This window comes from Musa acuminata, chromosome BXJ3-8 (genome assembly GCF_036884655.1).
Source record: "Musa acuminata AAA Group cultivar baxijiao chromosome BXJ3-8, Cavendish_Baxijiao_AAA, whole genome shotgun sequence".
In the NCBI taxonomy this organism is placed as follows: domain Eukaryota; kingdom Viridiplantae; phylum Streptophyta; class Magnoliopsida; order Zingiberales; family Musaceae; genus Musa; species Musa acuminata.
In genome coordinates, this window is record NC_088356.1 from 5,724,428 (window position 1) to 5,738,460 (window position 14,033).

Sequence of the window (14,033 nt, forward strand, 5' to 3'; positions counted from 1 at the left end):
AACATTATGTTAGTTGGGTATGCAATATATAATGTCTACAGTAACTACAATACATGCTTTTAGATGAATAAGATTTCTCATTACATTTGTGGTTTTATGTAGGTATTTCAAGACTTTGATGGATTTAGGAAAGCTGTGAAAGGGTATTATTGATCCTACAAATTTTTGAGATTAAGCTTCTCTTTTTTTTTCTTTCTGAGAACTATAATGAAATACTGCCACTAATATTGAACTCAGAATATTAGCACCAAATTCATCCAAACAAATCTCCTTATGTAACTTACCTTGACACCACTAGAGATCTGGATTTGTACAGGTATGAAAGCCAGGATGGATCCTTATGTACTGAAGCTTTAAAGAGTTAAAAATGAAGAACACAAGCACATTCTTAAGAAACCTGCAAAAGCAAGTATGTTGGTGGCTTTATATGCTAAATCTTAAATATGGTACTTCAAAACATAGTTTTCCGTGATAGTATTGGCCGATAGAGAATAACTTCAAGTAAATCTAGCAGATTCATTCTGCACTTTGAAGAAAACAATGGGAAATCAGAAATTTCCAGTCGAGGAACAAACGACATAAAAATCATGACAAGCAGTTTAGAAATGAAACTTGGCTACCAATAAATACCTTCCATACTGATCAAGAGGTACAACTTGATGACCAGCATCCGAGGAAGTATCTCAGACTGAGCTTTCATGACATAAGGCGACCAGAACGAGCGATGACATTTATCTGGCACGTCATTCCCGGATCTTTTGGACCCCTACCCAGCGAGCATAGTCAACCCATCTGCTCAATAGGAAATTTGAACGTTCAACCACGGAAATACACAAATGCCTCAAAAGAGATACTTGGGCAGCAAGCGTGGCCGAAAAAAAAAGGGGGAACTTACAGCAGGGATCCCAAAAATGTGTTTCCGGTACGAACTGCAAAGCATAGTGCACTCAGTGCTAGCTTCTGGTTGTGGAGTAAGGGCTCCAGAATGCGTTGTTCTATGACACCTGCCAATACTTGATACCTGTGGAGCATAGAATTTTATGCTAACTAACCAAATTGCAGCTAAAGCCACATTTAAAATATTGATGTGAAAGCTGTTCATTATTATATCTCAGGAAGTGATCATAAACTCAACCATATTTTTTGGAAGACCATATGAAGGTACAATCAGGCAATAAACAGTTGAGTAAATGACTACTAGTGTATTTTAGGAACCATATCCATAGCGTCCACTGCACGAAAAAAAGTTTCCCAGGTATACATATGAAATTGCTGGTAGGCATCTTGAGAAGAGAACTAGGAAATCTGAACATATCTCGAGTCCTTCAAAGCAATGGGACCTCTAGGGTGTGACAATACTTCAAATGCTTTTATTTTCAGACAGATTGCTACTTACGACTCCTATTTTAGACATGAATTAGGTCATTAGGAATCACCTTTGGAATATACAAGTGTCTGCTTAATTGAAGATTTATGGGATTATTTTTATTTAAAAATCTTTTTTTATTTGCCGAAATGGGACATATATTATATTGTGAAAAACAAATTGTTGTCCTTCATATCAAGTATCTAAGTAATGATAATTACCATAATGATGACTCAAAAAAAGCACACTGCGAAGAGTACTTGCATTTAAATTTGTTGGTCAAGAAAGTATATGTAAATAAGGTTTTAAAAAGGCAAAGGAAGCACTTAGCTTTGTTGATTTATAAGTATTTTAACCATGAGGAATACATTGCTAAAAAAAATTGAAAATGTAAAAAGATAAAATAAACAGTGAACTCTAAGTTGAAAGACATGACATATAAACTTCACCCAGCCATTAAGATGTAATTATAACCAACAATTTACTCCACTTAGCTATGAAAACAGCTTATCATGTAAACATTTTGTTAACAACTTAAGCTAAACTAACAAGTTGTCAAAACAGATAAACAATAAAAGAGCAATGAGAAAAGTTATTTGAATTTTCATTCATACCTAAGGTTGCTTGAAACAGCCATGTAGACTCCATAGGCAACACTAGTTGATAATATGGGCACATCTTCTGCTTCAACACCAAAATCCTTGTCAATTGCTTTCCTCACATTGATCAAAGCATTGGTTATACCAGTACCAATCTGTAAACCATTTGATACAACTGTCAGGCAACATGTTTCAACATGAATTAATTGATAACTTCTTGTAAGCATCAAAATAACTTTTAAACTCATGCCAAATTTTATATGAAACACAACTAATAGCTATTATGTTACAATATATAGTATACATAAGAGAGAGACATTCTACACCTACTTTGTCCAACATGGTAAAACCCAGCCCATGGATGTGTTCAAAATTCCTTCCCAACAATATCTCACCCCTTTGATGTGGTCAAGTTGCCATCCCAAATGCATCCCCCAAAAAACATCTAAAAGGAGTGCATATTATTATTACCCAATTCTTTGTCACGTTTGTAGTTTTGGACCAAATGCATGCCGAAAGAACTCTATATAAAAGATATAAACCACACTTTATATGCTGATCAGCAGTAATACAGTAAACTGGATTATATATCTGGTTAATTGTGGCTCGCTACTGCTAACCCACTCAACTAGAAGTGTAAGGTAAAGGAATTTCATAAACAACTCATCTGCTCAACCAAAAACCCATTCATGATTACTAAGTACAACAATGATTTAACATCTCAGCAACGAAAAACCCACTCACGATAAATAAATAGGATAATTGTCTAACCTCTGGCCAACCAAAAGCCTATCCGTGATCCTCATAGTGGAACATTCATATGTTTCTTTTTTTGACTTACTCAAAAGGTTTGGCCTGACATGAAGCAACCTGAATATTTCCATCCTTACTTGAGCAAGAAAAGATACATAGGTCCACAACTGATTGACTAAGCCAATAACTGAGACATTGGTATCAGATTTTCAGTAAAAAGTTTCAAAAGATTTCAGGCCAAAAGGTAGTAGACCTTACATAGGCAGGCCTTATTTATTTCAAGTACAGAAAGGAAGGCCAAATTTGTGATTTTTCATCTTTTCTTTGATTTTTTCGTTCGCAGACAATCTTGACTTCAAATTCAAAAGATGAATATATATGGAACAGAAAATATTGCTGCACATGAAAATTGAGGTCCTCTATGAACATGTGATATCATCAAATTTATGACCAAAAAAAAAAAAAAACGGGATGAGAATTTATAGTAGTCAGTATAAATGGGATTAAGAATTGTGTCAAGACAAGCAAAAACAGATGCCAGTTGTACTACTTACTCTCTAGGTGCTTCTCAGATGCATGGAGCACCAAATTATTTGTGATCCAAAATCCAAATACCATTTTGGCTTTTCAGTAGGGAAGACATGTAGTAAACGCTATCAAAACAGTCCAAGTTATTTCTGAGGCAATTTGGAAGATCTCTGATATACTCTATGGAAGGGGTTTTCAACCCACAACATTCAATTTCATAGTGCTCCACAGGGAAATTTTAAAAACACAATCCATTTTATTGGAAACTTTGTTGGAGAACATACAAGATTCAATAGCCTTGATTAGAATTAAGTTACCATAGCTTGGTGTGAACTCAAGAAAAAGGAAAGAAAAATGCTAAATATTTCATGAAAATGCCTTAAAGCTGGACAAATATTGCATACCAGAGATGCACTTGTCCCAACGATGAAAAGCTTAGATCCATTTCTCTGTGAGAGATACAATAATTAAATGAATATTTTAAGTGCACTCAGCAAAAAGGAACAACTCCTTGCTTCTCAAAACTAAGCCAACCATAATAGTTGATCAAAAAATTTTGTTAATTTACCATAATTGCACCAACTCTCTGTAAGAATGAGTATGATGTTCCAGCCAAAGCAACCTGGTAAAAGAAGGATTGCCATTTATAAATACAACTAAGGAAAATTTTTCTTTGAATTAATCAACAAGTGAGAAACATCATTCACCTGAAAAGCATTATCAGGACAGTTATAAAAGAACTTTGCAATAGGTCCAGCATTGAATTGAAGAGGTGGTCGTAGAGAGACCGTTGGAGCAGGAAGCCAGACAAGCATAAAATCAGCAACTATGGCCATTACCTAAGCAACAGTAATTATCATGAAATGAAGAAAAAACAACTTAGGGAAACAATTGATGTTAAATATAGCATTAAATATGTATGACATCGAAGAAATCCTATCATCAATCAGCTGACTTGCCTTAAAGTTTTATAACGAGCCAATTTCTTGACAAGGTTGCCTAAGCCAGAAGTATCAAGTATTGAACAGTTGCCATGGGGAAATGTAAGGATTGCATCATGTCCAGGCTAGTGATTCTTAACTTTCAAGGATTTGCATATATCTTGAAAGAAATGCCAAGGGAAAAATCAGGGAGAGTTGATAATCCTTATTCTCAGCATGATAATAATAGTTACGTAAAGTCTAAAACAGGGAACTGATGAACTCGGTATAGTTTGGTAAAGTTCGGCTTACATTACCGGTCCAACTGTCAATCGGTGTGTGAAGTAGCCCAAACTGGGTAGTCCAGTCTGGTTCCTATGTATATGTATATAATGTAGCCCAAACAGCTTAAAAGCTAATCTGGATGGCTATGGTGGCTGCTAGGGCTTGCAAGATGTGGTCTGCCTATCCAGTACATTTCCTCCTCTTCCTTCTTCTTCTTCTTCCTCTTCCTTCTTCCTCCCTTCCTCTCCCTGCCCAACAGTATTGCAGTATGCACCAGCATAATGACACACAATATGCCAGTATAGCTCGGACCTGGACTTGTACAGGTTCAGTGGCCAGTAAGTGAATCCTTGGTCTTTAAAAAAAAATGACATAAACAAGAAGAAATATGATAGAATCACTATTTCATATTTAAATGATTAGGAAACAAGGTTATGAAATAAGGTTTTACTGTTTTACATATTAATATTTAATATGTGGATCTCAGGAAACAAGGTTTTATGTGTATGTGGTGCATAATTGAATGCAATATGCTGCTCTAGATAGTAATAATGTGTAAGGCCGACAATAACATCTTTCGCTTGCCTTCTTCCTAAAAGACAGTAGCATATCCCCTTCAAAGCCTATATGTTTATCTAAGAAATATTTTAATATTTACTCATAGAAGTACTCCTATAATTATCACAAAATTGAGTGCTTCATAATATTGTGTAAGGCCAACAATAACATCTTTCGCTTGCCTTCTTCCTAAAAGACAGTAGCATATCCCCTTCAAAGCTTATTATGTTTATCTGAAATATTTTAATATTTACTCATAGAAGTACTCTTATATTTATAACAAAAATGAGTGCTTCATCTTGAGCCTTTACTTGTGTAATTTGAGGTATCCCTACACAAATCAATGGTGGGAGAAGATCGATGTGGTCAACCCAAATAGTTGAGACATCACAACTTGTAGTTGTCATGGTAGATTGTTTATCACTCCTCCCTTTACCCTTTCATCTTTGTTCGGAACTATGGCAAACAATGAACATTATAACAATGATAATTGCAAATAAAGCAATAGCATCAAGACAAATGGTCTACACGACAACAATAGAGTCTCTGTTTCACAGCCATAATTGGATTTTGGCATCTTTCCTCCTTCAGTTGTTCCTTTTTTCCTCCTATGGTTACCATTTGTAGAAATTCTTGGCTTCCTTCCACATATCCTCTTCTTTTGCATCTTTTTAAGGTTGAAAAATGAGTTGGGATTGACAAATACTAGCTTAATCTACAGTTGATCTGTCTAGTTTTGAACAATTCATGAAAAAAAAGATCACAAATTTGGTTGGAATCAGATCAACCTAGACTAATACAACTACATATCAGGCAAAATATACTGGGATCAGATAATATGGATAACTTAAGCCCCCGATTAATCTTTGCAAAAGTAATTTGTTTAACAAAACCTTATATCTATGCTACAATTTTGAAGGCCTTAATTAATTGTTTGACAACATTGTAGTTAAAAGATTGTGAGAAAGCAATCAAAGCAAGAGATAAACATACTAATAGCCCAATCAGGTCACCCATGCTCTATATAATTCAATCAATTTTAGAGCAAGAAAGAAAAAACATAAAACAACAAAGCATAGAGTTGTATTGTATCCTTTCCTTTGTTGTGCTTTTATATATTCCTTTCCAGAAAAATTGTAAATGCAAGTTCATAGGGTGATTTGCCTTTATGCTTAAAATTAACCTTGCAGTATCTCTTCAATCACATGCTATATCCACAAGTCTTTAGTTATCATTTAATAGATTTGTTGGCAATTTTTACCTTTTCTGCTTGCAGAGGAGTTTACATCAAGCTAACAGAAAGAGCATGCAGAATTATTTACAAAAAAGAACAAAGGGTAAAAAATAAAGGCTACATTTTCTATCTCTGCATTTCAACAGTATAGTAACTGAAAACAGAATATGAAGAAGAAAATAATTCCATAAGAAACCATACCACATCTGCAAAAACAAAATCTAATTCCTTCATAAAATTCTCTCTGCGACGTTCCCACTCTGCAGCTGTCTGAAAAAGGCAAGTTAATAAATCAGTATCTTTGGAGTAAAATCTTCTAGAAATGAAAATATTTTTTATTAATGGGGAGAATAGTAATCCAAGAAAAACAAATAAAATAATATTAGGTTTCTCTGCATTTGCATGAACTCAAAAATAAGATAACACATTATTAAAAAGATAACAAATCACAATTTAGGTAGTTTATCTTATTGTAACAAAATTAGTAATTTGTGCGAATTTTACCTCTCTATATGAAATTAAACATCATGATGTAATTAGAAATAGATAAATATATCGGTAGTTTCTTAGTTATCACTGATTAAACATTTAAAGAAAAAGGAAATATTTTACAGTGAAAGAAAATAAAAATCTTTTACAGATGAGGTGGACTCTAAGCAAGAAAAAGTCATCAAACACTCAAACACATGAAAGTACAGTTGTAGAAAACTGACATACATATGATGATGATTAGATATTAATTCTGTTAAAATTCTGGAGCATAAGAGTAACAGTGATCTAAAAGTAAAATTGATTTGTTACTAACCATCATCTTCTTTACTGTTTATTCACTCCCTCATTAGTGTCTCATACTAAATTACCTGATATTATTTTTCCAAAGCAAATATTAGTGTTATTATTACCTAATTTCTGTTGTAAACCTACTCCAACAATAGAACTTCAATTATATCTTAATTCAATTTAGCTAAAATGGTCATATATGGCATCTTCTTAATTTGTTACTATTTGCTATTTTCAATTGTGCAATCCTGTCTAAATCGTAGTCTGCAAATTAAATCCAACCTAATTCACCTGGACCACCTCAGCAATGTGACTTCTAGATAGCAAAGATTAGATACTGTAATTGAGCAAATTGAACCACCTGTGCCCCTGAAAGGCACAAAAGTTCGAAATTAATACTCGAATTAATAAAGTTCAGTTGTCTCCCAATTCCCTAAAGCATCAGACATGACTATTATCCTTTTCTCGAAGTGAGACATAGACATCCTCAAAAAGACATAAGCATAAGATGCAAAAGAAAGGACAAGAAAACTTTCAAATTACACAAAATTTCAGATAAAAGCCTCTAAAACCTAAGATCCTGTAATAAAAGAATAATTTACAAAGAAAACAAAGAAGCAAGAATGACTAAATCAAATAAATGACTCCTTCATTACTAATATTTTAAGCTTGAAGCTGAACAATCTATTGCAACTGAAAAAAATTCTTCATACTTGTTCATTAAATTACAAAAATGAAAACCTGCAATATTAAGAAGAAATAAAACTGCGAGTGGGTTTTACCCTCAGATTCTCAGGCATCAATGGTGCATTGAACACTTATGCACCAACTGAAAAAGCCATCAATAATGAGCTGCCACAGAAGTGAATCAATATAATTTAGGCCAGACTAAATTAAGATTGAACTTTCGATTTGTGTACAGTGATTTTCTTCATTAACTTCACAGATGTTCAAGAGTTAATTCAGGAGACCAAATACAGAACAAAAAAAAAAAAAAGTCTCTAGATGAGTTCCCATTCTTACCTGATCACAAAAACCCCTAATCATTTAGGAAAGCTTTGAAAAAAAAGGCTTATCTTAGAAGATAAGGCCTCATCAAAGAGAGAACAAAGCTAATATGTGGCTCTTGTTTCTCTTATAGATCCCTAAATTAACTTAAACAAGGACTTAAGCTTATACTTGAGACAAAACATAGAATTTTGTTCTAATAGCCCCAGTCATATTTATTCTTTCTGTTTTACTAATCTCCCTAGTTTAATAAATTTTCTGTTTTTTTACCAGAAATTTTGCGTCAAATCTTTTCCAACTGCAAAATATCAACAGTTTCTGTATAATCAGCTTATACTAGCTATAGTTCATAATTTTCCTAATTTTTTACCGGCATAATCTGTTTTTTCCTGCAGAAAACTATCCAGCAGACATCATATAGGGAGCTCTTACTGTCAATGTTACCATGATAGGCAGAACACAATCATTAATCTTCTCTTTATGTACATAAGAAGAACAAGTGCAACTTCTGTTCAATTTTATACAACTTTCTCACTTATTGTGCAAGAAAAAAATGGAAATGTATGCCTAATTTCCCCTAATTTACAACAGAAAGTTAATCCACAGATTATAACCACAAAGAAGATCATTGAAAGCACAACATTATATTTCCTTACTCAAGACAGTTCAATTCTTGTAGAATGAAGACCAACTCTTTGTTAAACATCAGTCTCACCAATCAAGAAAGTGAGTTTTTCTAAATAGATTTTCTAACCAAGAATCAAGAATTCCGTTCAAGTTGCATCATCCAGAATGAACCTCATTAGTTATCTCACAGAGGTGCAAGTAGATAGAACAAAAAGGCATCAAACCGTTTTCTGATACAGAAGTATCGAGAAATGGTGATTATGGACTAGTGACATACATTTTCAGCCAAAAGAAGATCGGAAACAAACCAGAATTTTGTAAACTGAGAATAGACAAAAACAACGTAAGCAGTAAAATGAGCAACAGGAAAAATCGAGAACAAAAAACAAGCAGTATGTTAACGATAAAATGTATACAGCCTACAGCATGAGAAAGAAAATCGCTAAAATTAGCAAAAATAAGTCAACAAATTAATAAAACTCCATCTACAAGAATGGAACAAAGAACAACCTTAAGACTACATAGGAGACCTCATCAATTTCTCATTAAAAAATCCACATTAAGACCTCATCAGGGGAAGAACAACCCAATGGTGAACCACCTTACGGTCATCCGAAGAGAAGATGGAATAGAAGAAGAAAGGACCTTGGTGAATATGCCGACGCCACACTCTATGGCGACCTTAGCCAAGAAGAGGTCATCGGCCAGGAGCCGTTCCTTAAACCCCCCGAATTGGAGCAGCCACCGGAAGACCGGCGATTTCTCGAGCTCAAAGAACCGCTGCACGATTGACCCAGGGATCCGCCCGGCCTCGATCGCGGCCGCCAAGTCCTTCGGGAGGCTCTCCAGCGTCCGCCCTGCCTCGGCCAGCACGAGCAGCGCCTCCGACCGGTTCTTCCGCCCCGAGCTCCCATCCTCTCCATCACCGTCGCCGCTGCCGCCACCTCCGCCCTCGCCGCCTCCACCGCCGCCTGATCGTACGGTCACGGGGCGGCGGGCGGAGGAGGGGAGGGAGATCTTGATGCGGCGTGGAGGGAGGGAGCGGGAGAAGAAGCGGACGGTGAGGGGTGACGCGAGGGCTTGTGAAGGGAGGCGGTGGGAGAGGGAGGAGGAGACTCGCAGGCTGGTGGGTCCCGCTGCGCCTGGAGCAGCGGCCGCCATCGTCGGGCCAGAGATCGGCGAGGAATGGCCGTTTGGTTTGCGGTGGGCGGGAGGACGGCCCCATCTCCACCTCGATGCCTATAACAGTCCGTTACCCGTTGTTTTTCTCGGTTGACTCGGAACTTGGACCCGACATACAAAGAGACGCTGGACAACAAGTCAGCACGACCGACCCAGCACTGAAACATATCCAGGGTGATGTCCCCTTTCACAGTACTTGATTTGTGGGCTCGACACGTCAGCTCGACACCTTTCTCGTGATTGAGCCTTATGTGGCCTGAATCAAAGACAGAGATTATTGGAAGGGAAGCGATCAAATGAGCCCAACCACACGTAGCTAATGCGGTTAAGAACCGCCCGCCGGGGATCAGGAACGGGATAATGTTCCACTTTTCATGTTTGATCCCCGACGTTTCACCTCATCCTCTGTGGCTCTCAGAAGCCTGATATGTGGAGCCCACAGGAGCAGATGAAGCCACGTAAGGCTGGACTCGTAAACCTTTAGCGTAAACTACAAGGACAAATGTAGGTGGGTCCACTGGATGTTAAGAGATGATAGTTTGTTGTCATTGGACGTTGTTGGTGGATCGTATTCCCGAGGGTGTAGCATTACTTCTCTGCTTGACGCATGTCACCATCCCGAGTCAGCAAGGATACAACGGACACAGTTGTCGAATGATTTCAAATCATGGATTACGAGAAATAAAGATGTCCCGTTGACGAGCCGTTGACCTCGACGTAGATTGGGTTTTGGTTCGAGTCTGCATCGTTGGCCGAGCTCGATGTTACCGGATCGAATTAAAGCAGGGTATAGTTTGATTCGAATCAACATCATAATCATCAGGGATTCGAATTCAAAATCTTATAATAAACTATCAAGATATTTATTAATTAAATTAATTAATATTTTCTAAATATGTTGGTTGATGTTTCGAACCTTTAACATTTGATAAGAAAGTTTTATATACTAATATTTAATGTGTAATAATCATAATTATTAAAAAAAATTCTCATAGATCAATTAAATTAGTGCATAAGGTAGCCTCCGACTCTTACCCGGGGGGTGGAGACATCAAGTGAAGCTTGAATTATTATAGTATTGCTAAGGAGCTTATGTTAGATGGTGAAATATCTTGACTAGTTGATCAATCTATTCATTTCAAATGATATATGGTGGACAGATTAATTGTCTAGTATAGTAGCTCAGCTAATTCATACACTTCATATAGCGAAGGTTGGATCTCAATCGATCTACCCACGTCAAATGTTACTTTGGGTTGATCGGTATGCTCACTAATAGATCACTCTATTGGGTTGATTTGATTAGATAGATCTCTCTTCTAATGAGCATCCAACTGAGATGCATGCATCGGGCAAACTTCCAAACCACCCGCATTGGGTAATGGAATTTATGTTCGCCTAACCTACCGGTGTGAGGTTGGGGGACTCACGTTAGGCCATAGAAACTCGCATGCAAGGGAACTCAAGAAGAATTGTGTTGCTTCGCTCGTCATAGCGTAGTATGATGACCCAGATGAAGACCTCTTCTAATATCAATGAAGTCGGCTCGATGAGAGGATCATGCCCTTTTTCCTCTTCCTTCTCCAATGCTTTGAGTGGTCCCAATCTAGGGACACGTGGAGACCATGGTCGATCCATCCCCTTCGAGTCTTCTCGATCTAGGTGGCAAAAGAAATCAAATAGTGTACGCCAAAAAAGTAGAGAGCCTTGCGTGGGTTAATTTTTGAGATGCCTTTGAGATGCTTGTTTTGAGTAATAGTTTTTCTTTGAGCATGCCTTATTGAAATTGACATATCAACAAGTATAAAATTGGGGAGCCACTATGAGTATTGCACCTTATAAAGAAATCCAACACCTAACTACTTGTCTACCTCATCGATGTGGCTTGCTAGCTGTTGGAGGTAAATTTTTGAGGTTTCTGCTTTACTGGGTGCATCTCAAGTGAGATATTCATAGTGGTAGCCTTTCCTATCTTAGTCTCTTACGTGACTCCTTGTGCTTGCTTAAGACCATTACCCTGATGATAATATATTGATTGATTCTTTAAATTGTCTCAGGTACTATTAAGCAAGGTTCGCCGTACCGTACCGTACCGGCGTTTCGACCCGGGCTCGGTACCGATACGGTACGGTATACCGCTCGGTACACCCAGGTGTACCGAGCGGTACACTCAGGTGTACCGAGCACTGTAGCACTGCTACAGTGCTACAGTGCACTGCTACAGTCTCGGTACGGGGCGGACCGGTACAGGGCAGTCCGCGTACCGCTAGCCTGTCGGACCGGTACGTACCGCCCGTACCGGGCGGTACAGTCCGGTACGGCAAACCTTGCTATTAAGTATCATCGATGTTCTCTCTATCGACCACCAAACGGGAGAGCCTAAGCCCCATCATATAGGTCCGTATGAGGAGTAATAAAAGGGCATTGACTATACTTCATATATCATTTGTGAATTGGGTGATGAAATCTGAGAATAATTCTTTCTCCCTTTGTCGAAGTCCCAAGAGGGTTGCTACCAAATGCTAAGGGCATATATTCCCAATAAATTGTTGCTCAAACTCTTTTACTAATTGGGCATACGAGCTACTTGAGAGTGGCTTTAGGCAAAGGTATCAATCTCATATTAAGCCTCGCAATATAATAAGAAAATTGTGACACATTAGAGTGCCCAATGTGCAGCATAAAAAGTTATGATGTGCTAGTCGAGTCAGCAAAGCCATCAAATGCCTCTAGGTTAGAAGATAGAAGTTGGTGGAGATAAGCTTCTCTTGGATCTTTTGAACGAATGGTAATTGACCCAAGATGAGATCGATCAAGTCTTCTCCCTTGGATAGTTGAAACTCCCGACACTCTAGTTCATATATTGCAATTGTGCTCAAAGGATGTCCTCCATGGAGTATAAAGACTGTGCCTTAGACTCATGTATGATGGACCAATGATGGTAAGGTCTATTGAACTCTATGGTAGGGGATTGAGTTGCCCCTTTTGTTGAGTGATTAACGAGCCTTGGGTGTTCTTAGGGGGTCAACATCATGTTAAGTCAAGAAATCTTGATGGGTGTTAGTGGTGTTACGGAACATGGTGAGACTTGAGGCATCAATGACTAAACTAGCTGAGGCTAGGGTGACGGTCTATGTCATTCATGTGAGCATCTATAATTGTTTTGTGAGGTTTAGAAAGGCCTCAACAGGGATGAGCATGCGGGTTGGAGTTATCCTTATGAGAGAAAAACTTGAGTCATTAAACAAACACTAGTACCTTATTGAAATCTACACAGAAGTGAAAGTGTCAAGATTTGAAAATATTGATTATTGCCCCCCATGAGTGAAGGTATTATAATTCAAGGGTGGAGCCTTCTTATTCAAACATCATTGAGTGGGTTGGTAGGTTGACATTCCTATGACATGGACCTCGTAGCATCAAAATATTAGAGAAAAATATTATTAACGTCTAGAATAGCTCGACGTAGTGTCACGGACAAACTTCTAAACAGGATGTTTGATGTAATGCTTATGTATGTCCGTGTCTTTTGGTATGTTCATGCTTTGCACAACATGTAGAGGGACGACCGAAGGCTTAATAATCTCATTTTAGTTAGGTTGGTGGCCGCTTTAGGCTTGTAAATAAAGGTTGTGTCATGTGGACACGTGCGAGAGATTTTTGGTCCATAATGGATCATTTTACCCTTTGTTGTGCAACTGTTCAGAGCTTGTAAAGTCTGTTTGTAATTTGCATTGTCTATGAAGTGTTTTCGGAGATGTTTACTTGTGGATCCCGAGTGAGGCGTTTTCTCTAACATGTTCTCTCTTTTGCGGGTCATAAGGGATCATGGGAGGCTTCGGGGAGGCTGACCTTTGCGGACGGACACGCAAGGGTGCCGCATGACTTAGGCAAAACCAGCTAAGTCCGTGACAGATGGTATCGGAGCCGGACAAGCACTCATAGAAACACTTAGCATGCAAATGTGGGGGACCTAGCGGGGCTGCGTTGAGGGCAGTCAGCAAACGCGCGATTGTTTAGGGGGAAAACGGGCATGGAGATGTAGGGAAAATGAGTCGCTCAGAGGAGCGGGCATCTGACATTAACATTTAGAGGAATGACCAACCCTTCGCGCAAGAGGCACCACGAGAACAGGCAAGCTTGGAAGAATGTGGAGCGCACAAAGGTTGGGATGGCTGAGTTTGAGCTATGGC

General features: G+C 38.0%; 1 protein-coding gene across 3 annotated transcripts; it reads right to left on the bottom strand.

Annotated features, from left to right (window-relative positions):
- Positions 1 to 252: 252 nt before the first annotated feature.
- Positions 253 to 9,887, bottom strand: LOC103993509 (protein RETICULATA-RELATED 4, chloroplastic). Of its 3 annotated transcripts, none has more exons than XR_010498856.1 (9): positions 9,304 to 9,887; positions 6,445 to 6,513; positions 3,954 to 4,085; positions 3,815 to 3,868; positions 3,651 to 3,695; positions 1,981 to 2,120; positions 896 to 1,021; positions 631 to 792; positions 253 to 397 (listed from the first exon to the last, which is right to left on the bottom strand). XR_010498856.1 is itself a non-coding variant. In XM_009413598.3 (8 exons), exons 1-8 carry the CDS (start codon positions 9,817 to 9,819, stop codon positions 744 to 746), a joined length of 1,131 nt encoding a protein of 376 aa, XP_009411873.1. In that variant the 5' UTR covers positions 9,820 to 9,887; the 3' UTR covers positions 403 to 743. The 3 variants fall into 3 exon arrangements, 1 of the variants encoding a protein (XP_009411873.1); XR_672357.3 differs by lacking the exon at positions 253 to 397 and adding an exon at positions 403 to 521; XM_009413598.3 differs by lacking the exon at positions 253 to 397 and having other exon boundaries at positions 403 to 792.
- Between the last annotated feature and the right edge of the window lie 4,146 nt (positions 9,888 to 14,033).

What these genes read in the sequence shown, in the direction of transcription:
- LOC103993509 (XM_009413598.3), bottom strand. Translation starts at nt 9,819, where the DNA reads ATGGCGGCCGCTGCTCCAGGCGCAGCGGGACCCACCAGCCTGCGAGTC. An exon ending in GCGTCGGCATATTCACCAAG is followed by an intron (nt 6,514 to 9,303) that starts GTCCTTTCTTCT and finishes TGCCTTTTTCAG; the next exon opens with ACAGCTGCAGAGTGGGAACG. An exon ending in ACATTTTTGGGATCCCTGCT is followed by an intron (nt 793 to 895) that starts GTAAGTTCCCCC and finishes CCTATTGAGCAG; the next exon opens with ATGGGTTGACTATGCTCGCT.